The sequence below is a fragment of the Pholis gunnellus genome (genome assembly GCF_910591455.1).
Source record: "Pholis gunnellus genome assembly, chromosome: 5".
NCBI lineage: Eukaryota > Metazoa > Chordata > Actinopteri > Perciformes > Pholidae > Pholis > Pholis gunnellus.
The window spans coordinates 18,484,704-18,502,947 of record NC_136531.1 but is presented as its reverse complement, the minus strand read 5'-3'; the positions used below and the strand labels follow the sequence as shown (position 1 = coordinate 18,502,947).

Genomic DNA, 18,244 nt, shown 5'->3' with positions numbered 1-18,244 from the left:
ACTATAATTTTGATATATCTTTTTCAAAAACTACAAAAACCTTGAGCTGGTCAGCGACATGGATGGGGATGATGTTGCCCAGTAACCACTCAGCCTGGTCTCGCATCGTCTGGATCTTGAAGCGGTGTTTGTCAGCCTCTACGTTGCCATGGTAATGGAGACGGTAGCTGACCTCGAACTCACGGTTGAGGAACCAGACCAGGAGAAGAAGCAGGAAGAAGGCCAGGACAGCCTCTGTGACCAGAAGCTCAAGAGGTTCAGGTGTGACTAATGCTGAATCACCATCACCGGATGTGGAGATGTTCAGCCTGAGCGAGAAAAAACGGAGACAACAGAAGAAAAGTAAGAGTGGTTCAAGATGAACAGCAAACACAGGAAAACAGTTAACAGGATAAAGAAGAGAGGTGAAATGGAGGCTGGAGAATTCCACTATCACTACCTGAAGTGAAACTACATGAGGGATAAAATGATCTATTTACTATAAGTTCCACCCAGATGAAAAAAAACTGTATCATCTGGTTCATTTACAAAGCAAGGTGAAGTACATTGTAGTGGACAATAAAGAGAAGTGTAGTTTCTCATGTGAGTTTATTTGTGATCTGAAGATGTACTTTAAACAAAGTACACACTGTAACCAAAATAGATCCTTCAGTTAATTATCTTTCAATTAGCACAAGTGTAGATACAAACATTCTGAACGTAAGGAAGGTTTGAAGGGTTATTTGTCCTTAAAAAAACCACCACAGAAACCTCACGTTCCCTGCCCGTTGACAGACTAATAAAAGCTAAAAGAAATACCTGAAGGCGCTGTTCTAACAAAATCATTTTATGAGCCAATGTTGCAGGGCTCATGAAAAACAGCACTGTGCTCACGTATGATTCAAGTAGTGTTTGTACCCTGTAAGCCTGAAGGAGCAGCTGCCAATCAAAATGCTATCTGATGAAGTAAAAAGAAAAGAGTCTTTTCGAGCCCCCTCTCCTCCTCTAAAGTGTAGTCAGCTAACTTGTGGCTCTAATAAAGAATTCACGCAGGCACGGGCTATATGAGTCATTTCCACCACTAGTGACATTTAGCAGCCATTACTGCTGGTGCACACAGGGGGAGACAGAGGAAGAGAGAGAGAGAGAGAGAGGAAGAGAGAGAGAGAGAGAGAGAGAGAGAGAGAGAGAGAGAGAGAGAGAGAGAGAGAGGGAGACGGATAGGTGAGTAAAGAGCAGGAAAGCGTGATATTAAGTAAAAGCCAGACGGAGCTGCAGTTATGAAAAATTGGAAAAGCAAGCCGTCGGCCCTGTTGACCCTTCAAATGTCACTCATCCATCATCCCCTTTGTTTCCACGGAGACACTCACCCATGAACTGGCAAGCTGTTATTACCGGAACTGAAAGACGAAGAAGAGTGGTGTCAGTCAGAAGAAAGGAACGGTCTCTCACACACACACACACACACACACACACACACACACACACACACACGAACGAACATAATGCAGATCATAATAAATCCTCTTTTCCTGGCTGAAGAACAGGAAGTTAGAGTGATGTAGTGCCAAAACAACTGGGTAAGTTACAAAGTTTGAGAATAATGAATTAATGCATAAATAAAACTCATCTATCAATCCGCTGCATATATCGACTCATGTATGTCCGTGTACACACAGCATCTGATGCATTTAGTATTTGCGCACTTGTGTGCAAGTAACACATGCTCACCTGTACCTGTGCAAGGGGCAGTACAGCAACAGCAGCAGGGCGACCCCTGTAGCAGTGGCCAGGACCGAGCGCATCCAAAAACTCAGCTGACAGAAGTTACAATACTGGATGATGGCCAGGATGGTGGCACAGCACAAGAACATGGTCACCTGGAGAAAAGGGGCTCGTCATTAAAGTGATTTAACAAAGCAACTAAGGACTACACTGGGAAAGCAAAACAGAACGAATGCAGTGTAGCCCGTGAGGCCGTTGTGTATGTGTGTTGAGTAGGAGAGGTGATTATGAGTTTAGGGTTAACTAAATAAAGAAGGGTTCTCCTCAGTTCTGTATATTAGACACTTGTTGTTGAGGCGTAAGGTAGTTATGACGGGCCCAGTGCGCACTATTTTGATGGGCCCTACCATTAGTTACTTGTTATGAGCACACAGACACACACACACACACACACACAAACATTTCCAGACTTAAGACAAACGCAAGATAATAAATTGAATGCAGCGGCACCCCATCAAAGAAATGCTGTCAAAATGAAAGTTAACAACCATCTAAATCACTGAAAAGTAAAATTCAAAACATGTGTGGTAATATTAGAAGGTACAATTTGAGTGCTGTCCTCGTCTTTATTTTTTATAATCCACATTATGGATCCAGCACCCAGTCTTCAAGGTCTAATTGGGAGTTGAACGCGTTATGTCTTCATTTTTACAATATGTTTTTAACCAGTTTGACTTCATGTTCATTTTCATTCATTAGTAACAAGTAAGAGTATCTCCAATTAGTTCTTTCTGGTCCAGTGGAGTACCACTTTTGCTTTCGATCTGAACAATTATCTGAAAAAATATCTAATATCTTGCGATTATTTTGACTGATATTGCAATATTGCAAAATGATCATTTTTACAGAATAAATCAAATTTTCATTAAAAAACATTTTTGCGTGGATCTGTACCAATCAAAGATTTTTATTTTTAAGTCTGTAGAATATTATGTGTAGTCCATGACATCTCTGCAGCACAACAATATTAAATTAAAATGGTATTTTGACACACATTTTGTCTTTGACAAATATTGCGCCTCCTGCGATTTGAAAACTGCAGTAGGCCATTTTGTAATGGCAACATTTCAATTAGTTGTTCAGCCCTATTTAGTTTTTTCGTTCTGCAACTGGTACATAAATTGTAGATGTCAAATGCAATATAAACTAAGTCAGAGCTTCAAAGGCATTAAAGTCCAGAAAACTTGCATGTCTAATTAACAACCCTCCGTGAGACTACCACTTTGATCTGCAAGAGCCCCGAAGAGATGGAGAGAGTGGAGGGGTGAGACAGAGCACGGGGCGGGGAGGTGGATAGAAAAACGGGGTGTTGAAAATCCCTGAAAAACAAGATCTCAAAACACCACACATCTTGCAAGCAGCCGTTGCCTCAAAGCTGAAAAGAGAGGATCAAACTTATACAGATGGCCTTGAATCAAAACAGCACAAAAAACGCTGTGAAGTATGGCTGCTCTCAATCTTCTCACATGCAGGACTCAGAGAAGAAGAAATGTCAACATTTCTGGTGCCAAGGTCCACAGGCGAAGCCTCCTGAAGCCTCTGAGCTGTTTTCCTTCTACAGTTCCTGAAAGGGCTAATGCCAGCTAACAGCTCTGCTGGCCTCCAAGGATCTCTGGCTTCAAACTACCATGGGCAAGATTTCAAACTGCCGACTCCTCTCTGCTTATTTTGGCTCAGTGAGGGCAAACCATTCTAGTAGTTAAATCAGCTGAAGGACTAGTACTAATGGTGATAGTGATTGCAGCCTTAACAGCTGTAGCAGCAATATTGTTAAATATTAGTAAGGAACAGAGAGAGATGTAATGCAACGGCATATGTTGGATATTTTAACTTAAAAATAAGTAATACTTTAATTATTGTTAATTCTGTTGTGTCTATCTATTATTTAACGAATTGTTTCAGGATTAAATAAGGCACAGAACCGGTCATCAACCAAGCTGCAAACAGTGTGATATGAAACCCATTTCTCCAGAGCACAATTCCTAAGACAGTGATGGACTCACAAACTCTCTGAGTGCGTACCCTTTGACACACACACACACACACACACACACACACACACACACACACACACACACACACACACACACACACACACACCTGTTAAAAGGCATACCTAGTGTCTCACACAGAGTCCTTTCCAGTTTTTGATCCTACCACCCACCAATAGACATGTTTACCTGGAGGGGCAAGCGGCTGCAGGTGAGGTGGGACAGGACCGAGATGGCAGGAAGGGAGACTAGCACAGCCCCAATCACGTGACGGGGGACCCATCCAGAGACCACCAGGAGCAGGGAGCGGGTACAGTTCATCACCTTCTCCAGATAGAAGGCCATACTGCAGTAGAGGAGAGGAGGACATTGTGTTAGGAGGAGACAACAGAGGACGCCTTTCCAGCAGCACAACCCCAAAGCATTATCGGTTCATTCTAAATGATGGCAAAATAAGAATCAACAAAAACAGGACCGAACAAAACAGTCACACACAAAACATTATCTTTCGCCGTATGACTCCACGCCTAGTCCTCAACTGCAACGGTCATTAATTAAGACGTATCATTAAAACATAACTATGCTGTCCAAGTCCCAACTAGAAGATGAAGATGTATTGCCCTTTTTTCACATAGCAATAAGTGGAAATAAATTCCTTTAGAAATGTTCTCCACACCCATAAAACACACCACAAAATACATAAAATCCATCAATTCTTTTGGTCTGGAACTCTCTGTCGTCATTGTGCCAATTTCTGAGCCAATACTGGTCCTTCACAAAAAATGGACAGTAGAAAGTTAATTGATTGTGGTGTGGAAGCCAACCACCACATAAAATAATTTGTTTTGGTTTCAGTGGAGAGTTGTGGTGCAATGGGATGGTCACTCAGTGGTTTTCAATCCTGTGCCACAGAGGCCCAAGAGATACCGGGGGCTTTTCAATATGCTAACGTGTCTCCTTGACTCCTTTCTTCACCACCTCGCCTCCTCTCCTCGTATCTTAGTCCAGCCCACGAGAGATGCGCGCGGAGGAGGTGAGGAAGAGAGGCGAGAAGAGAGGAGCCGAGACTCCGGGCATTTAACAAATGAGACATCATTGCCTAAGAGCCTGCATCTTAAAGCGGCGTCAATTAAATATGACGCGTGGCGCTGATGCATCAGCTATCCATTCTTTTTGTTATAGCGCTGTACTTTATGATCTGTCAGATGAGCACAACAAAGTTCATGACTACTTATATATTGACTTTTAATTCAATTCACATTGTGGCATAATGTGACAAGAACGTTTGGATGTCATGTGTTTCTATTTAACACACAGGACATAGTTATATATAGACACAGATGAAGATATATAGATGAATATTAGAGATCATTCACCCACCCAAAACAATTATCTCCTCCAATTTAGAGATCCGCACAATGAACATTTCACTCCCCCTCTACCAGTTCCTGTGAGCTATGCTGCTTTGGGGCAATGAGTTCTTTCTTTAACAATTTACTTTAATGATTAGAGAGGCTGCTTTCAGTAATTGTAATGTTTTCATGCGCAGTAATGCCACTATCGCAGCAAAACTAACTGTCTGAACTTGACAGAGGAAACCGAGACTGAATAACCAATAAAGTTATGCTGCTGTTCCTCGTGCGCAAATACACACAGTATCCCTCAGTTGTCTATTATTTTCCTTATTAGTGATGTATTATTTCATCCACCCATCCACTCTTAATCAGAATGTTAATATTTATGACCCAACCTGCCCGATCCGCGGATTAACAGATGCCTTTTACTAAAAGAAAATACCTTTGTATATTCTGTTGTGTATGAATCACTACAAATGTTTGTATGAAAAAAGTACTGTACAAATAGAGAGTCACATTTATTATACATATGACTGAGTGATATCTGTTATATACTACAGACAAAATCCTATCCATCTCTATAAAAACATGAAAATACAGTAAATTAGTGCTGAATAAAAGAGAAGGTTCTCATTGATACAATAATTTGAAGACAGACGCTTTCTGCACTTGTAAACATCTTGTCACTATTATAGCGGTTCAATTGGAAGTAGCCCACATTCAAGATAAAAACTTAAGTAATTGAAATGTCATTAGGAAATGTGGTTAGAACAGCACCTAACAAGGCGCTACACAAACTGTGAAGGGCAGAAAGTTTGATCGCTCATCTGATCATCTTAAATTACTACAACTTGTGAATACAAAGGGAACAGTTATATTTATTAAGTCCTGCCATGGTTTGAGATTAGTCAAGGCCCCATAATGTGGAAGATCCCCGGATGATTCGGGTATTTTTATCTAAATCCTATTTGGAAACAAACACTTCGATATCATCGGGCCCTGATGGCACAGCACTGACAACACAACAGCCTAAATTACACTTCAGACGCTTTTCCATCCCGCCAGGAAAAAAAAAAAATGACACCCACAAAAGCACAGACACAGCCTCCTCACCGTATGGAGAGCACCAGGGAGGCCAGCTCCAACAGGCCAGCCAGGGGAGCCAGGGCCAGGGCAGCGGGAGCTGGAGGGCCCACAGTGGCTGGGCTCACCAGAGGTGGAAGGAAACAGGCCAGTGTCAGGGCCAGGAAGACAAAACAGCTGAGAAGAACATCCAGGAAGGAGCTGAAAGTGGAGCTCGCAAATGTCTGCACTTGCACCAGGTTCTTCACCTGGAGAGAACAGAGAGACGGGAAACTGAGGACATCAGTGGCTCACTTTTCTGAGAAATCTGCGTTCGCGGCATACACAGGTGTTTTACCATCATTTGAGTGTGTACTTCAGAGATAACCGCAGTTTCTCTGAAGGCTGAATGAATTTATTCAAGAATTAAATTGACATAGATCATTTGTTAAATACTGAATATTATGAGTATCCAATGCAAACACAATAAACCACCAAAACATGATTCTGTCTTTTGTTTCTTTTATGCAGTATGCAGTAGTATGCTTACAAGCTTGGGAGTATATATATGCATGCTTATCTTGTCTGTTGTCTCCCTCACTCACTTTTGAAAGAGTCAAAACTAATTAAACTAAATCTAGGTAGAGTTGTGTTGAGTGGTTATAAAGTTCACCATATATAGAACTACCATTGATGAAAGGCGGCTGTGTAAAGAAAGCATTATTTCAGTGTGTGGGAAAAAACGATTTAATGCTTTTTAGTTTCTTTGTTTGTTTAGTGAAATTTCACTAAATGCAGTTAAAAGTTGTATTTGAGTTGAATTTTACTTATGTGTAGACATATATTGAAATTTTAAACTAATGCACAATTGAGTTACCGTTTCACAGCTTAGCCGCAGCCAAACACAAAGACTCATCATCAATGAGCATCACTGCAGATTTGCATGAAATGAACTGAAGAGGTTGAACGTCAGTGTTTTTGAGCTCTGTAGTAACACTGGCGTAACAGCAGGGGGCTGCAAGGCTGTGAGGTCAAAGCAGGCCAAGTGGAACTGGTCCTGTGAGTGTGACAATGTGTTGCACTAATGTGACATAACTTTTCTTTTCTTTTTTTGGGGGGGGGGCGGTGACACACAGTCAGACACAGGAACAAAGCACACTATCTATAAACCCCTCGATGTTTTATAACACTATTGTTCTACTACTTAGAAGTAGTCTAAGGTTAGTGCTGAGTGAGGCAATGATGAGTCTCATAATTACAGTGTGTACCTCCTCCTTGTAGCTGCTGCGATAAGCCTTTTCCAGAGGTCTCTCGAGGAAGTTGAGGCTCATCTTGTTAATGGGTGGCTTGAAAAAGTAGTCCTTCATCAAACTGTGAACCACAGAGAAACAAGACAAAACATAAGGGAATATGTTTTTCTGAAAATGAATGAACAACAAATGACAAATTCACTTTTTCACTTTCCCAGCTGCTCTACTTTGAGTGGATGATAACATTTCGCAGACGGGATATTTCAACCTTTTCTGTGTAGTGACATTGTTTTGAGGGCATTGTCAACCCTGCATTTCATAGTCCAGTTGAATCAGACTCTGGTTTGTTTTCCCGCTGGGTACAATCTGTTAGGGCGGATCAGAACACACCAGTCGTACTCTGGTGCAGCCTATTCTATGGCCTCTGCATGGAGAGGTATCAAGTTATCAAAGGACAATACGTGTGGAACATTTGCTTTCTATTTCTACGAGCACCCTGAGGACTTTCTGTGTGGAGTTTGCATAGTTGTCTCAGTGTTCATTTGCGTTTCCTGACATGTAAAATGTGAGGGTGAATGTATCTATGTTATGCTATTTATTATCCTTGTGATTGACTGGCAACTGGTGTGGATAGGAACACACATTGAAATGGTGAACATTATGTAGAGAGGTTTAAATAATTAATATAATGAATTTAAAATACTCACGACCAAATGGTTCCCTTCACCCTTACTCACTCTATAACCCTTAATATACTAAATCAGTCACCTTGAGTGATATCATCAGTTCATAAATTCTACCTTCAACCTCTTCGCTCACCTGTCCTCCCTGATAACATCCACAAAGTGGGCGTCACTCTTTGCTCGGGAGTTCTTGGTGCGCAGCTGGATCAGAGCGGAGTGATCCATTCCTGTGCCAGCTGTCCCTGTGCCACCAGTCATGCCTAGACTGGTGCCAGTTCCCGTGCTAGTGCTGGTCTTCTTCTCTTTCTCCTGAAGCATGTCGCACAGGGAGCTCTGGCTGGCTCGCACTGGGTCCTCCAACGGGGGACTCAGGAGACCGTTGGCTGCTCTGGGACTGTGACCCGGGATGAACTGGATCAGGATGAGAAGGTGACGTAGAGCAAAGAAGAAGAGAGGGATAAGATTCAGAATGTGGGGGAGAAGAAGAAGCAGAAGAGCAAAGAGAAAGCATGGATGTGGGATTCCACTGCTTTGGTTCTCATCGTGCCAAGTTTGAAACACTTCCTGCACAACTTACACTGGGCCTCGTGTACATTTCCTGGTACCGGTGACAGCCCTGCCACATTTCTACTTGTACTTCCTCATACCGATGCTAGCTAGCAGACCACATCTGCTCTGAGCATCCCGGCCAACAAATGTACGTGTTGTTGATTACGCTATTCTGATCTGTGTGATGTTAACGCGAAACACATTGGGTAGCTTATTTAAAAAAATAGAGGTTATAAATTATTTAGAGATTTTAATATGCAATGTCAGAAAACAACAGTTTATAGAATCCAACTTCCCATGTTTTTGCATTTTTAAGACTTTTGAAGGACTGATTCAAGGCATCTTAATACCAATCAAGGCCTTGTTTTCAGATGTATTAATTCAATGCCTTTTCTAAGATTATTTAAGGATTTGAAAGAACCCAGGTGTTGTACCTTGGCACCGCTGGTCTTGTGCTCCTCCTGGCAGCCGTTCAGCACAGCAACATCTTCACCCTGCTCTGCCCCCGAAGACAAGATCGCACTACGGGACACAAAGGGAGGCTAGAGAGACAAAGGGACAGTGGTGGGAGAGGTTGACAAATTAAAACATATCAAACAGAAGCACTTTGAGATATAACAACACTTAAATGAGGGTGGGCACTGTGGCGAAAGAACTACCTGCACCTTAGATGACATTGTTTCCTCACAAATCAGACCAATTCACTCATAAATGTTTATTAATCTGAGTTTTAGCCAAAATACCTGGATGTGTTGGTCACATTTGGGAGTCATGCAAAATGTTCAAACAGAAGAAAAGTGAATGCTAATTTGAGTGTTAGAGCTGTGTTTTCAGCCACAAAGACAAGGTGAAATCATAATTTTCTTTCTTTTAGAAACTAACATAAACCATCACAGAATAAACAGTAGAGGTATCTATCTCTATGGTCCACCCTCGACTTTTAGTTTCTTCTGACTTACCCCGATCCTGTCTGGAGGCTGGTGGGGCAGCAGGGCCTCAGCAGCCTGTGCTCCCCCTGGGATGAGGTCCGGTGTGCGGGGCTGAGGACAGGAGGACAGGCTGACCCCGACCAAATCTTCGCCCGACAGTCCCACCTGAGGACAGCCACACTGCGCCTCGAGCTCCAACTTCCTTCCTGAGATCAGGTAGGTTTTTAGCCCTGAGGAGAAGCACAAGCAAAACATGTTTTTGGTTCTCTATGGAATATTCAGAACATTAATATAGCATCAAACAACTATTTTTGAATGTAAAGGTATAGTGGAGTAATGTTGTCCTGAGCAGACAATGAAGTCACTCTCCCTCTGTGTGTGTTATCCGACCGTCTCTGATTTGTCGACATAGTTGGGCCGGCCTCATGCTGTTAGTGCATGTAAGTGCATGTGAGCATGCCCAACTGGTTAGCTCACGACCGCCGCTCTTCACTGCGCTCATACGGCGCCCACTCTCCGGTTTCCCCTCAGGTAAACACTGTTAGCTCTGTCAGCACTGTTGCTGTTGTTGTTTGCACCATTAGGGGATTTAGCATCATTAGCTATTAGCCAACGGCTCAGCCGTCGCCATGTTGAGAGAGACGTGTGGAGGCACTAGAAATACTCAGAATTTTGTAATAAGCACCTTTAAGTGACGGGGGAAAAAAGAAATGAACTGAAGCACATAAAAGAGACAGTCAGATGTTCCTAAAGAGAATCATGGCTTGATGGTGATGCAATCCTTTCAATGACACATTAGGCTGGACCACCACAAAGTAATAAGCAATTTGTTTATGCCAAACATTCACTGGGCAACAAATCCTCTAATGAGAGGATTGCTGCATGTTACATCTGTTTACTCTAATCTGATAATGAAAAAGTAATTCAGTCTACAGGATGTTTCGGGATTGTAATTTCGATTATTGATTGTTAAATAAAATTCTCTGGTACACATTCCTAACCTGTTGGTTGTAGCTTCACAGATGCTAAAATGATCTTGTGTTTCTTTGATTGAGACGAAACATGGCTTGAAATCTCACAGTAACAGTTTAACACACATCATTTCTGAGTGACAGGCATTCATTGTTTTTGACCTTTTGTGAAAAGATTTTTGACTTGTGAAAATAGTGGCTAGTTGCAGACATACAATCATCAGAAACTCTTTGTTGATGCACACACACTGAAAAGAAGGTGGTAATGTAATACTGGGTGTTTCACCAACTATGTTTGCACATCAGCCCGGAGCTCTGGCCGTCTTCACACTCGTGTAGGGCCAACAAGGAAATATACAAACAGAGGATTAGAGTAGTGGCCCATAGCCAGGCGCTATCAGCCTGTCCAAACACACAGTAACTTGGCCTCTCTGTTCAAACAGCTAAAGGTGCTAACCTTGTTAGCACGTTGATGACGGAAGGAGTAACCAGGCCATAATGGAACCTGGTCCAGGACTCTTTATGGGCACCCTACGTCTAACCGATTGTCGGTGTTTGATTTCATTGTGATGTACACTTGCTTTCCAAAAAAAGACTGAAACCAATTGTCTGTGTCTTTGTTCCCTACTGCAGTACATTCCTGACTCAGTGAGCTTTTAAGTATGTGAGATAAGAGCTTCCAGGACAAATATATACTGTATTAATGCATGCCTAGCGCATATGTCTAAGATATTTTAAAGATTGTTGTCATATTTTATCACTGCAAATGCAGCAAATGCAGCTTTCCATTTCACAAACTATAGTTTGCATGTACCCTGGAGATATTTTCTATCTAGTTTGGAAATTATCTGGAGTAAATGAGCTGTGAAAAAACGTATTTGAATATAAAAAAAGTATTTTTCTATCCTTTAAAACAGTTATTGCTGTCCCTGTCTGACAATAAGACATTATCTTTGAAGCGTGGTGTGAAAGAAAGCTTTATAATCAAATCGAGGAAGATCGATTCAGTGAAACTCCTCATTGACTGTATGTCATAGCTAACCGACATCATGTAGTTTCATATTCAAAGGAAAAAGGGAAAGCGATGATGCGTCAACCTTTGTAAGTGTGACTGATGAGCATCCGACCCATATGTGAAAGCATGTGCGTCAGTCTGATGCTGAGTGCGTGTGTTCGTAAGTCAATTTGTGTACTATAGAAAGTTTGCAACATTTTTTGTGAATCTAACAGCCACACACACACACACACACACACACACACACACACACACACACACACACACACACACACACACACACACACACACACACAGATGCCATTCACTCCCCCTCATGTCTGTCTGTCTCTTCTCAGACTGGTTGCTTCTACAGTTTTAATATCGCTCCATCTCTTTAGATCCACCCTCTCTTTACTCTCCTTATACTGTTACTGCTTTTCTTCTCTCCACCTTTTACAATTTGTACTGAGTCAGGGTTATAGAAATCTGATATGTTAGTAGAGCAACAACTTCTAAAAAACAATAATATATAGCACATTTTGTAGAGCAGCAGCTGTATCAGTATAACTGCTTCCACTCTTGGTTTTCAACTTCATTAAAAGCTGCAGGGCTTATCCAACCTGCTGCTCACTATAACAGTCCAAGGGATTCGTCGACGTGGAATAAGACTAAGAACTTGCCTTTAAAAAGTCTAATTGGTCACATCATTGGCAGAACTCAAGTCAATTTCTATGATTTGGTGTATGATTGTTTCATGGATAAGGGCTAATCTGCAAATATAAAAAGATACACCAGAGGTTAAGTTGGCCACTGTGAAACCAATGGGCATGACTGAGTATTACCACAGCTCTCTGTTCTGCTTCCGTGTCTGCATAAATAAAATTAGTTATGAATGTGGAACTAACAAAGAACTTATCTTGGCAGTCTGGAAGCACTGTGTGTCTTGTTCCAAGCCCTGGGACAGTGTCGGCTTGGCAGACATCCTCGGCCTGCAACAGCCCTAACTTAGGGTTTGAGTCCTTTGCCAAGCGGGCGACAAAGACCATTTATGAGATCTCAACCCACTCTCTCACACTCACACTCACACACACACACACACACACACAGGTTCACTGCTGTTCGCTGCCTACCATTAGCTCAGAGGCATGACTTATGTTCCCGACATTATCCTGAAATCCAAAGTCAGTACATTTTATCGCACAAGAGGTAATTGTAGGGTATTGGTGAAGCACAATCTACTGAGCTTTGACAATTTTAGATTGTTCTCAAATGTGTGCCTGGTCTATAGACTTCTAAATGGTTTGGCCCCTCCTCCACTCTGTGACTTTGTACACACTCGCTCAGTAACTTCCATTAGATCAGCAAGAATATCCTCTACACTAGATTGTAAAATACCATTTCGCCGCACTACTTTTGGACAATCGGCCTTCTCTGTTAAAGCAACACATCAGTGGAACACCCTGCCTGAAGGTGTGAGGAGCTGCAGCTCTATTAGCGCTTTTAAATCCAACTTAAAAAGTCTTTTAAAAGCTGCACAACACTGCACACACTGACCTCAATTCTTGTGGTCTTTCTGACTTGATTTTACTGACAAACATTAATTTGTTATGTGCTATTTGGGTGTCTTGTATGTTCTTTATGGTATATCTTTGTATTATGTCTTTTCCTTTTACTGTGTTATTGTCTTGTACTTGTTTGACCTGCAGAGGGACTGCAGATGCAAATTAGCTTAAGCTACAATCTGGTACAGTGCATCGAATGGTGACATTTATGTTTTAACTGTACATGGTCCCTTTTAAATAAATAAATTATAAATAAAATAAATAAGTTGAAAGCTTATTTTGCTTCCTGTAATGTTTGTCTTATTGGCAACTTTAAAAATCAGTGTTCTGTCGGCCTTTTTTCACGACCGACATTTTGAATTGTCAGATTAGGAACAGCAATAAAGATTGTTCTCTTCAAGTGTCCCCGTGAAGCTAGTGAGGCCGGGACACGGTGCTTGCGCCAGAAAATGGCCTGCAAGCTTTTCAGACATGACTTGTTACAAATAGTTCACTGATTAAAGCACTATTGGAATGTCAGTTAACAGGATTTCACAAAGATTTGGTGTTAATTTGTCTATTAAATGCTTTAGACAGAGGAGGTCTTAAAAACCTTGATTAGGCTGGCCAAGTCAAATTGTTTACAGGATATTCAAGCTTTGTTTCATTATAATGCATTTACTACTTGACTTCTTTCTTTACAGGGCTTGTATAAAGGCAGTAAAGTACCCCATGAATATGAGATATGAGTTTACAGTTAATTACAATCCCTCCTCGGCATTGTGGAGGTTGGTTTATGGCGTTTGCCTTTTACACTCGTTGTCTTTGTGTTCTTCATCGTACATTTAGTTTTTTTCCGCCCTCCGATGTTTCCGAGAATACTGCTCGTTGAGCATAAACACCTTCGTGCTTGCGCGCCATCTGTGAAAGGCTCGTGCCAGAGTGTCGTGCGTGTATAAAACAAAACTTAAGCCGTGACAGTGAGCCGGTGTGAACAATACCAGGACACTGAAACGAAAGCAGCTAAAATGGAATTCAGGCATCATACAATTAGTTATTTACACCTTTGCTTTTCCCATTGTGACAAGTCAAAATGTCTTCTGTGAGACAGGCCTACTAGGCAGATGATCTAATTTACAAAAGTAAAAACCTTCCACAGGAGCAAAGGTACGAAATCTACGAAGCGTAGCCCGCAGACAACACTTTATGTAAGAAGACGTCATAGTCCTTAATGCATAAATCGATATCATAAATATTATATATGTATATTTTATTTGCAGTTCGCAGTTGGATGAGATCGGCTGCTCAAGTGACAGAAGAACCTGAAAGGATTTACTGTAATGTATTGAATTAAAAAATGTTATTCAGTCATTTGTTTTTTAACTTTCATGTCAGTAAAAGGCCAAACAATACTGTAGCTCGAGATGCAGAGGCATACGTTGACCACAGACACTTATTTTGTGATCTTCCCTCTTACTCTAGTGTCCATTGGAGTTCAAGTTAGTGACACCGACACAGAGGAGATAGCGAAATCAGAGTGACAAACAGCGAAGAGATGGCGAGGGGGAGAAAGAGACCAGGAGTACTCTGAAGGTCCCAGAGTTTAGCGTGCCTCGCATAACCCACATTCCTTGTATACCTCCAGCTTAGATTTCTAACTTTATCAACAGGTTGCTCTAAACTCTAAAACAGGCCTTGAATTGTGAGGGCGTTTCGAGGTTTGACACAATAGACACTGAAAAATGTTCCCATCATCAACTGCACAGTAGGTTAATGTGTGTGTGTGTGTGTGTGTGTGTGTGTGTGTGTGTGTGTGTGTGTGTGTGTGTGTGTCTGCGCCCGAGCGTCAGATCAGATTCTAGACAATAAAGTGCCCCTGTATCTTGTGTGTTTATCCAAGCGCTACGGCATAACAGAGCTAATCCTTTACAACTTGAGTTTGTGCAGCCAAAGTCATTGAAACACATTGGTCTCGTGGTTGTGTGTATATCTGCACATTTGTGCATTTGTGTGTTGATCCTTTCCAGGCTCTGTAAAGGCAGCACTCTGGGAAAGAAACTGACACGAGCACTTTAAGGTCTCAATGCAGCTCAATGGTTTTTATTGATATATTCAGACCAGCTGGTTGGAGCAGAGAGGGTTCAGCTGAGGACAGCTACTGCTACTACAACTAGAACACACAAACACACACACACACACACGCAGACTAACACACACACGCAGACTAACACACACACGCAGACTAACACATGTCCATACAGTATATATGTAGATCTAGTCATGCCAACATGAGCAATACATGGAAATTACAAACATTGGTGGGGCTTCATCTTAACATTTGTGCCTGTTTTCCACGCTTGGCAGTCAAATGAACACATTATACCTACCTTAAAGCTAAAGAGATTTGAATGAGCAAGTTAAGAGCCAATTCATTTTGAAAGGGATGTTTTTACAACTTCTTCGGAGCCGAAATAGGTAACCGATGCTGGTACTCTATGTGGGATCAAATCAAACTCACTTATTCTGAGGTTGGATCCATTCAAGTCTAATTTCAGGCTCAGGTCCAGTTGTTTTTTTGGTCAGAATAAAAAATATCAAGCTTGTTTGAACGGAAACATCTGTACAAAGTATTGCACTGAAAAATCTGCAACAAACACTAACTTGCACATACAAAATAAATGTAATAATTTGCTTGTTAATGTGTGAGTAGATATGCACATGCAACACACACCCTCCAAGAGGACATAGCCCTTTATACACAAGACCCCCTTTCCAGGAAATATGCAGCATCTGCCTGTCTGACACATACTGGATGGTGATATATATCTGAGTGAACACACACAAACATGGCCTTTCCGGCGAGTATGACTCATCCAAGGTAGTGCTCTGCAGTGTTGTCGCCTTTGCCCCACATATCCTCATTTATTAGAAATCACCAACAACGTGCAAACACACACACGCACACACCACATGCACAGTCACTTCCACAAGACTAAGTAGAAAGGGTGTATACACGTGAATGAATGAATGAATGAACAGAAGCATCAATGGAGAGGAAGCGTAGCTGAGTCGTCACATTCCACATGTACACCACAAGACCATACACACCATAGACACACACACACACACACACACACACACACACATCCGAAAATTACTCTCATATGAGCACACCAAACTCACTTACACAGCCACGCATACGGATTCAAGAGCATTGCACTAGTGCTGAAACATCTGGTAAATTCATCCATCGAAAAAACTACCCTTAAACAATTTAGATAATTATCATAAACATAAAGCAAAAATCGAAAACATTTGCTGATAACAGCTTCTCAAAAGCAAGGATTTGCAGCATCTTCTCAAGATCACATCATTGTAAAAGGCGTATTTTCTTAAGCTCAGGGAAATTGTGATGGGCCATTTATAAATATTTATTGACATCATACAGATCAAACATGAATTAATCAACCAGAAAAAAAGTGTAAAAGAAGATAAATTACTTGATTATGGAAATCCTCATTATTTGCTGGCCGAAAAATCTCTCCGTTACCAACACACACACACTCAAATTTAGGTTTTTGGTTTGCATGCCTACAACACATACACTCTCACCCTCTAAACATACTGCATGCTAAGACACACACACACACACACACAAACTCCAAGAAGACAGTTCACTAAAAGGCTTGTGTGCAAACTCATACATGAGTTAACACAAAGCGCGCGCACACACACACACACACACACACACACACACACACACACACACACACACACACACACACACACACACACACACACACACACACACACACACACACACACACACACACACACCAAGGCTCGGCTCAGCGGTCCCCATGTGGCTGAATAGACTAAGGCTGATATTTCAGGTGATCCCCACAGGACCGTCCCGAACCTGACTATGTACTTCCTGACAAATAACCTTTGACCTTATGGCAGCTTCCAAGCACATGATCAAAATCACCCCCGGTGACCCAAAGGTCGCCAGCTCCCCACACAGAAAAGTGAAAATGTGTGCGAGTATGAGAGACAGAGGGAGACAAAGAGAAACATTTAACATGCAACATTTACTCAAACTGATTAAGCATCAAAGCAACTTAAATCAACCTCAAAACTGAGGCAGAAAAAGATGAAGGCAGGCGGTGGCTTAACTTCCCCTTTCCTCCACGAGATTCATCTAACCCTTTCTCTCATTCTCCACTTTCATCTTGCTGCTTGAAATAGTCAGAAAATAAACAACTCCAGCACTAAAAATAGACTTCAACTTGTTTTCCCTTTTCACAGACTCGGCCTTCCCACTGTCCAACTTCTACTCAACTACGGCTCAAACCTTCTACTTTTTCTCTTTTGTCTTGCCAAACCTTATACATGCATCTTTCGCAGCCTCTCACTGCCTATTTTTATATCGAGCTACTCTGTCCTGTCTCTGCTGTCATGCTCTCTCTCTCATTTTTCAGCCATCTTCCTTTCACTTAAACCTTCTCCCATCGGTCTTTCTTTTTTTTTCTACCCCCCCCCCCCCCTCCCTTTCCCTACCCTCCACTTTTCTCCCTGGTCAGTGGCGGGTCTTGAGAACAGGCCTGGTGCAATAGCAGATGCCTCCATATTTGGACACGCTGATGGAACCGAGGGATGAGGCTCTCGCACGATCCTCCTTCAAATACGCTCCCATTCCTCCTTCCTATCCATCCATCCCTCCTCCCTTCCTTCTTTTGTGCCATCATTTTAGTCCAGGGAGTTCCTCACATGCTCCCTATTCTTCCTCCCTTTCTTTTGTCTCTCCACCTCCTTTATCTCGTTTTTAAAATCATACTCTGGGGATTTAATAAAGCCTCTACTGGCAGCGCAGTGGATCAGACTCACTCGGTACAAACACGAGACCTTTGTCACATCATCCCTGGAGTACAGTGAGGTATCCAGAACTTGTTCTAACTGGAACCAATTCTAAAGACTACGAGTCTGGAACACAATGAGAAACAACACCGCTTAAAGATCTATGGCTGCCGAAAGGTTTCCTCTGGCCTCATACATACAAACATCACGTTGTTTTCTTTCCGAACAAGAATTTGAACAAACTGAGAAGCAAAATTGGAATCAGAATCATACCTAAAACACAGTCTCTCTTTCT

The 18,244-nt window shown here is 41.9% G+C and overlaps 1 protein-coding gene across 2 annotated transcripts in view; it reads right to left on the bottom strand.

Annotated features, from left to right (window-relative positions):
- Positions 1-18,244, bottom strand: part of LOC306695846 (adenylate cyclase 9) — a gene marked incomplete at its 5' end in the record, with an annotated part of 32,985 nt that overhangs the window by 2,529 nt on the left and 12,212 nt on the right. The window contains 9 exons of one of the 2 annotated variants that reach the window (XM_079159243.1): positions 41-308; positions 1,350-1,379; positions 1,711-1,859; positions 3,945-4,101; positions 6,224-6,441; positions 7,441-7,543; positions 8,242-8,516; positions 9,089-9,196; positions 9,614-9,813. In XM_079159243.1, coding sequence (XP_079015369.1) covers positions 41-308; positions 1,350-1,379; positions 1,711-1,859; positions 3,945-4,101; positions 6,224-6,441; positions 7,441-7,543; positions 8,242-8,516; positions 9,089-9,196; positions 9,614-9,813 — 1,508 coding nt within the window. The remainder of the gene's footprint in view (positions 1-40; positions 309-1,349; positions 1,380-1,710; positions 1,860-3,944; positions 4,102-6,223; positions 6,442-7,440; positions 7,544-8,241; positions 8,517-9,088; positions 9,197-9,613; positions 9,814-18,244) is intronic. The other variant, XM_079159244.1, reaches the window with a different exon arrangement.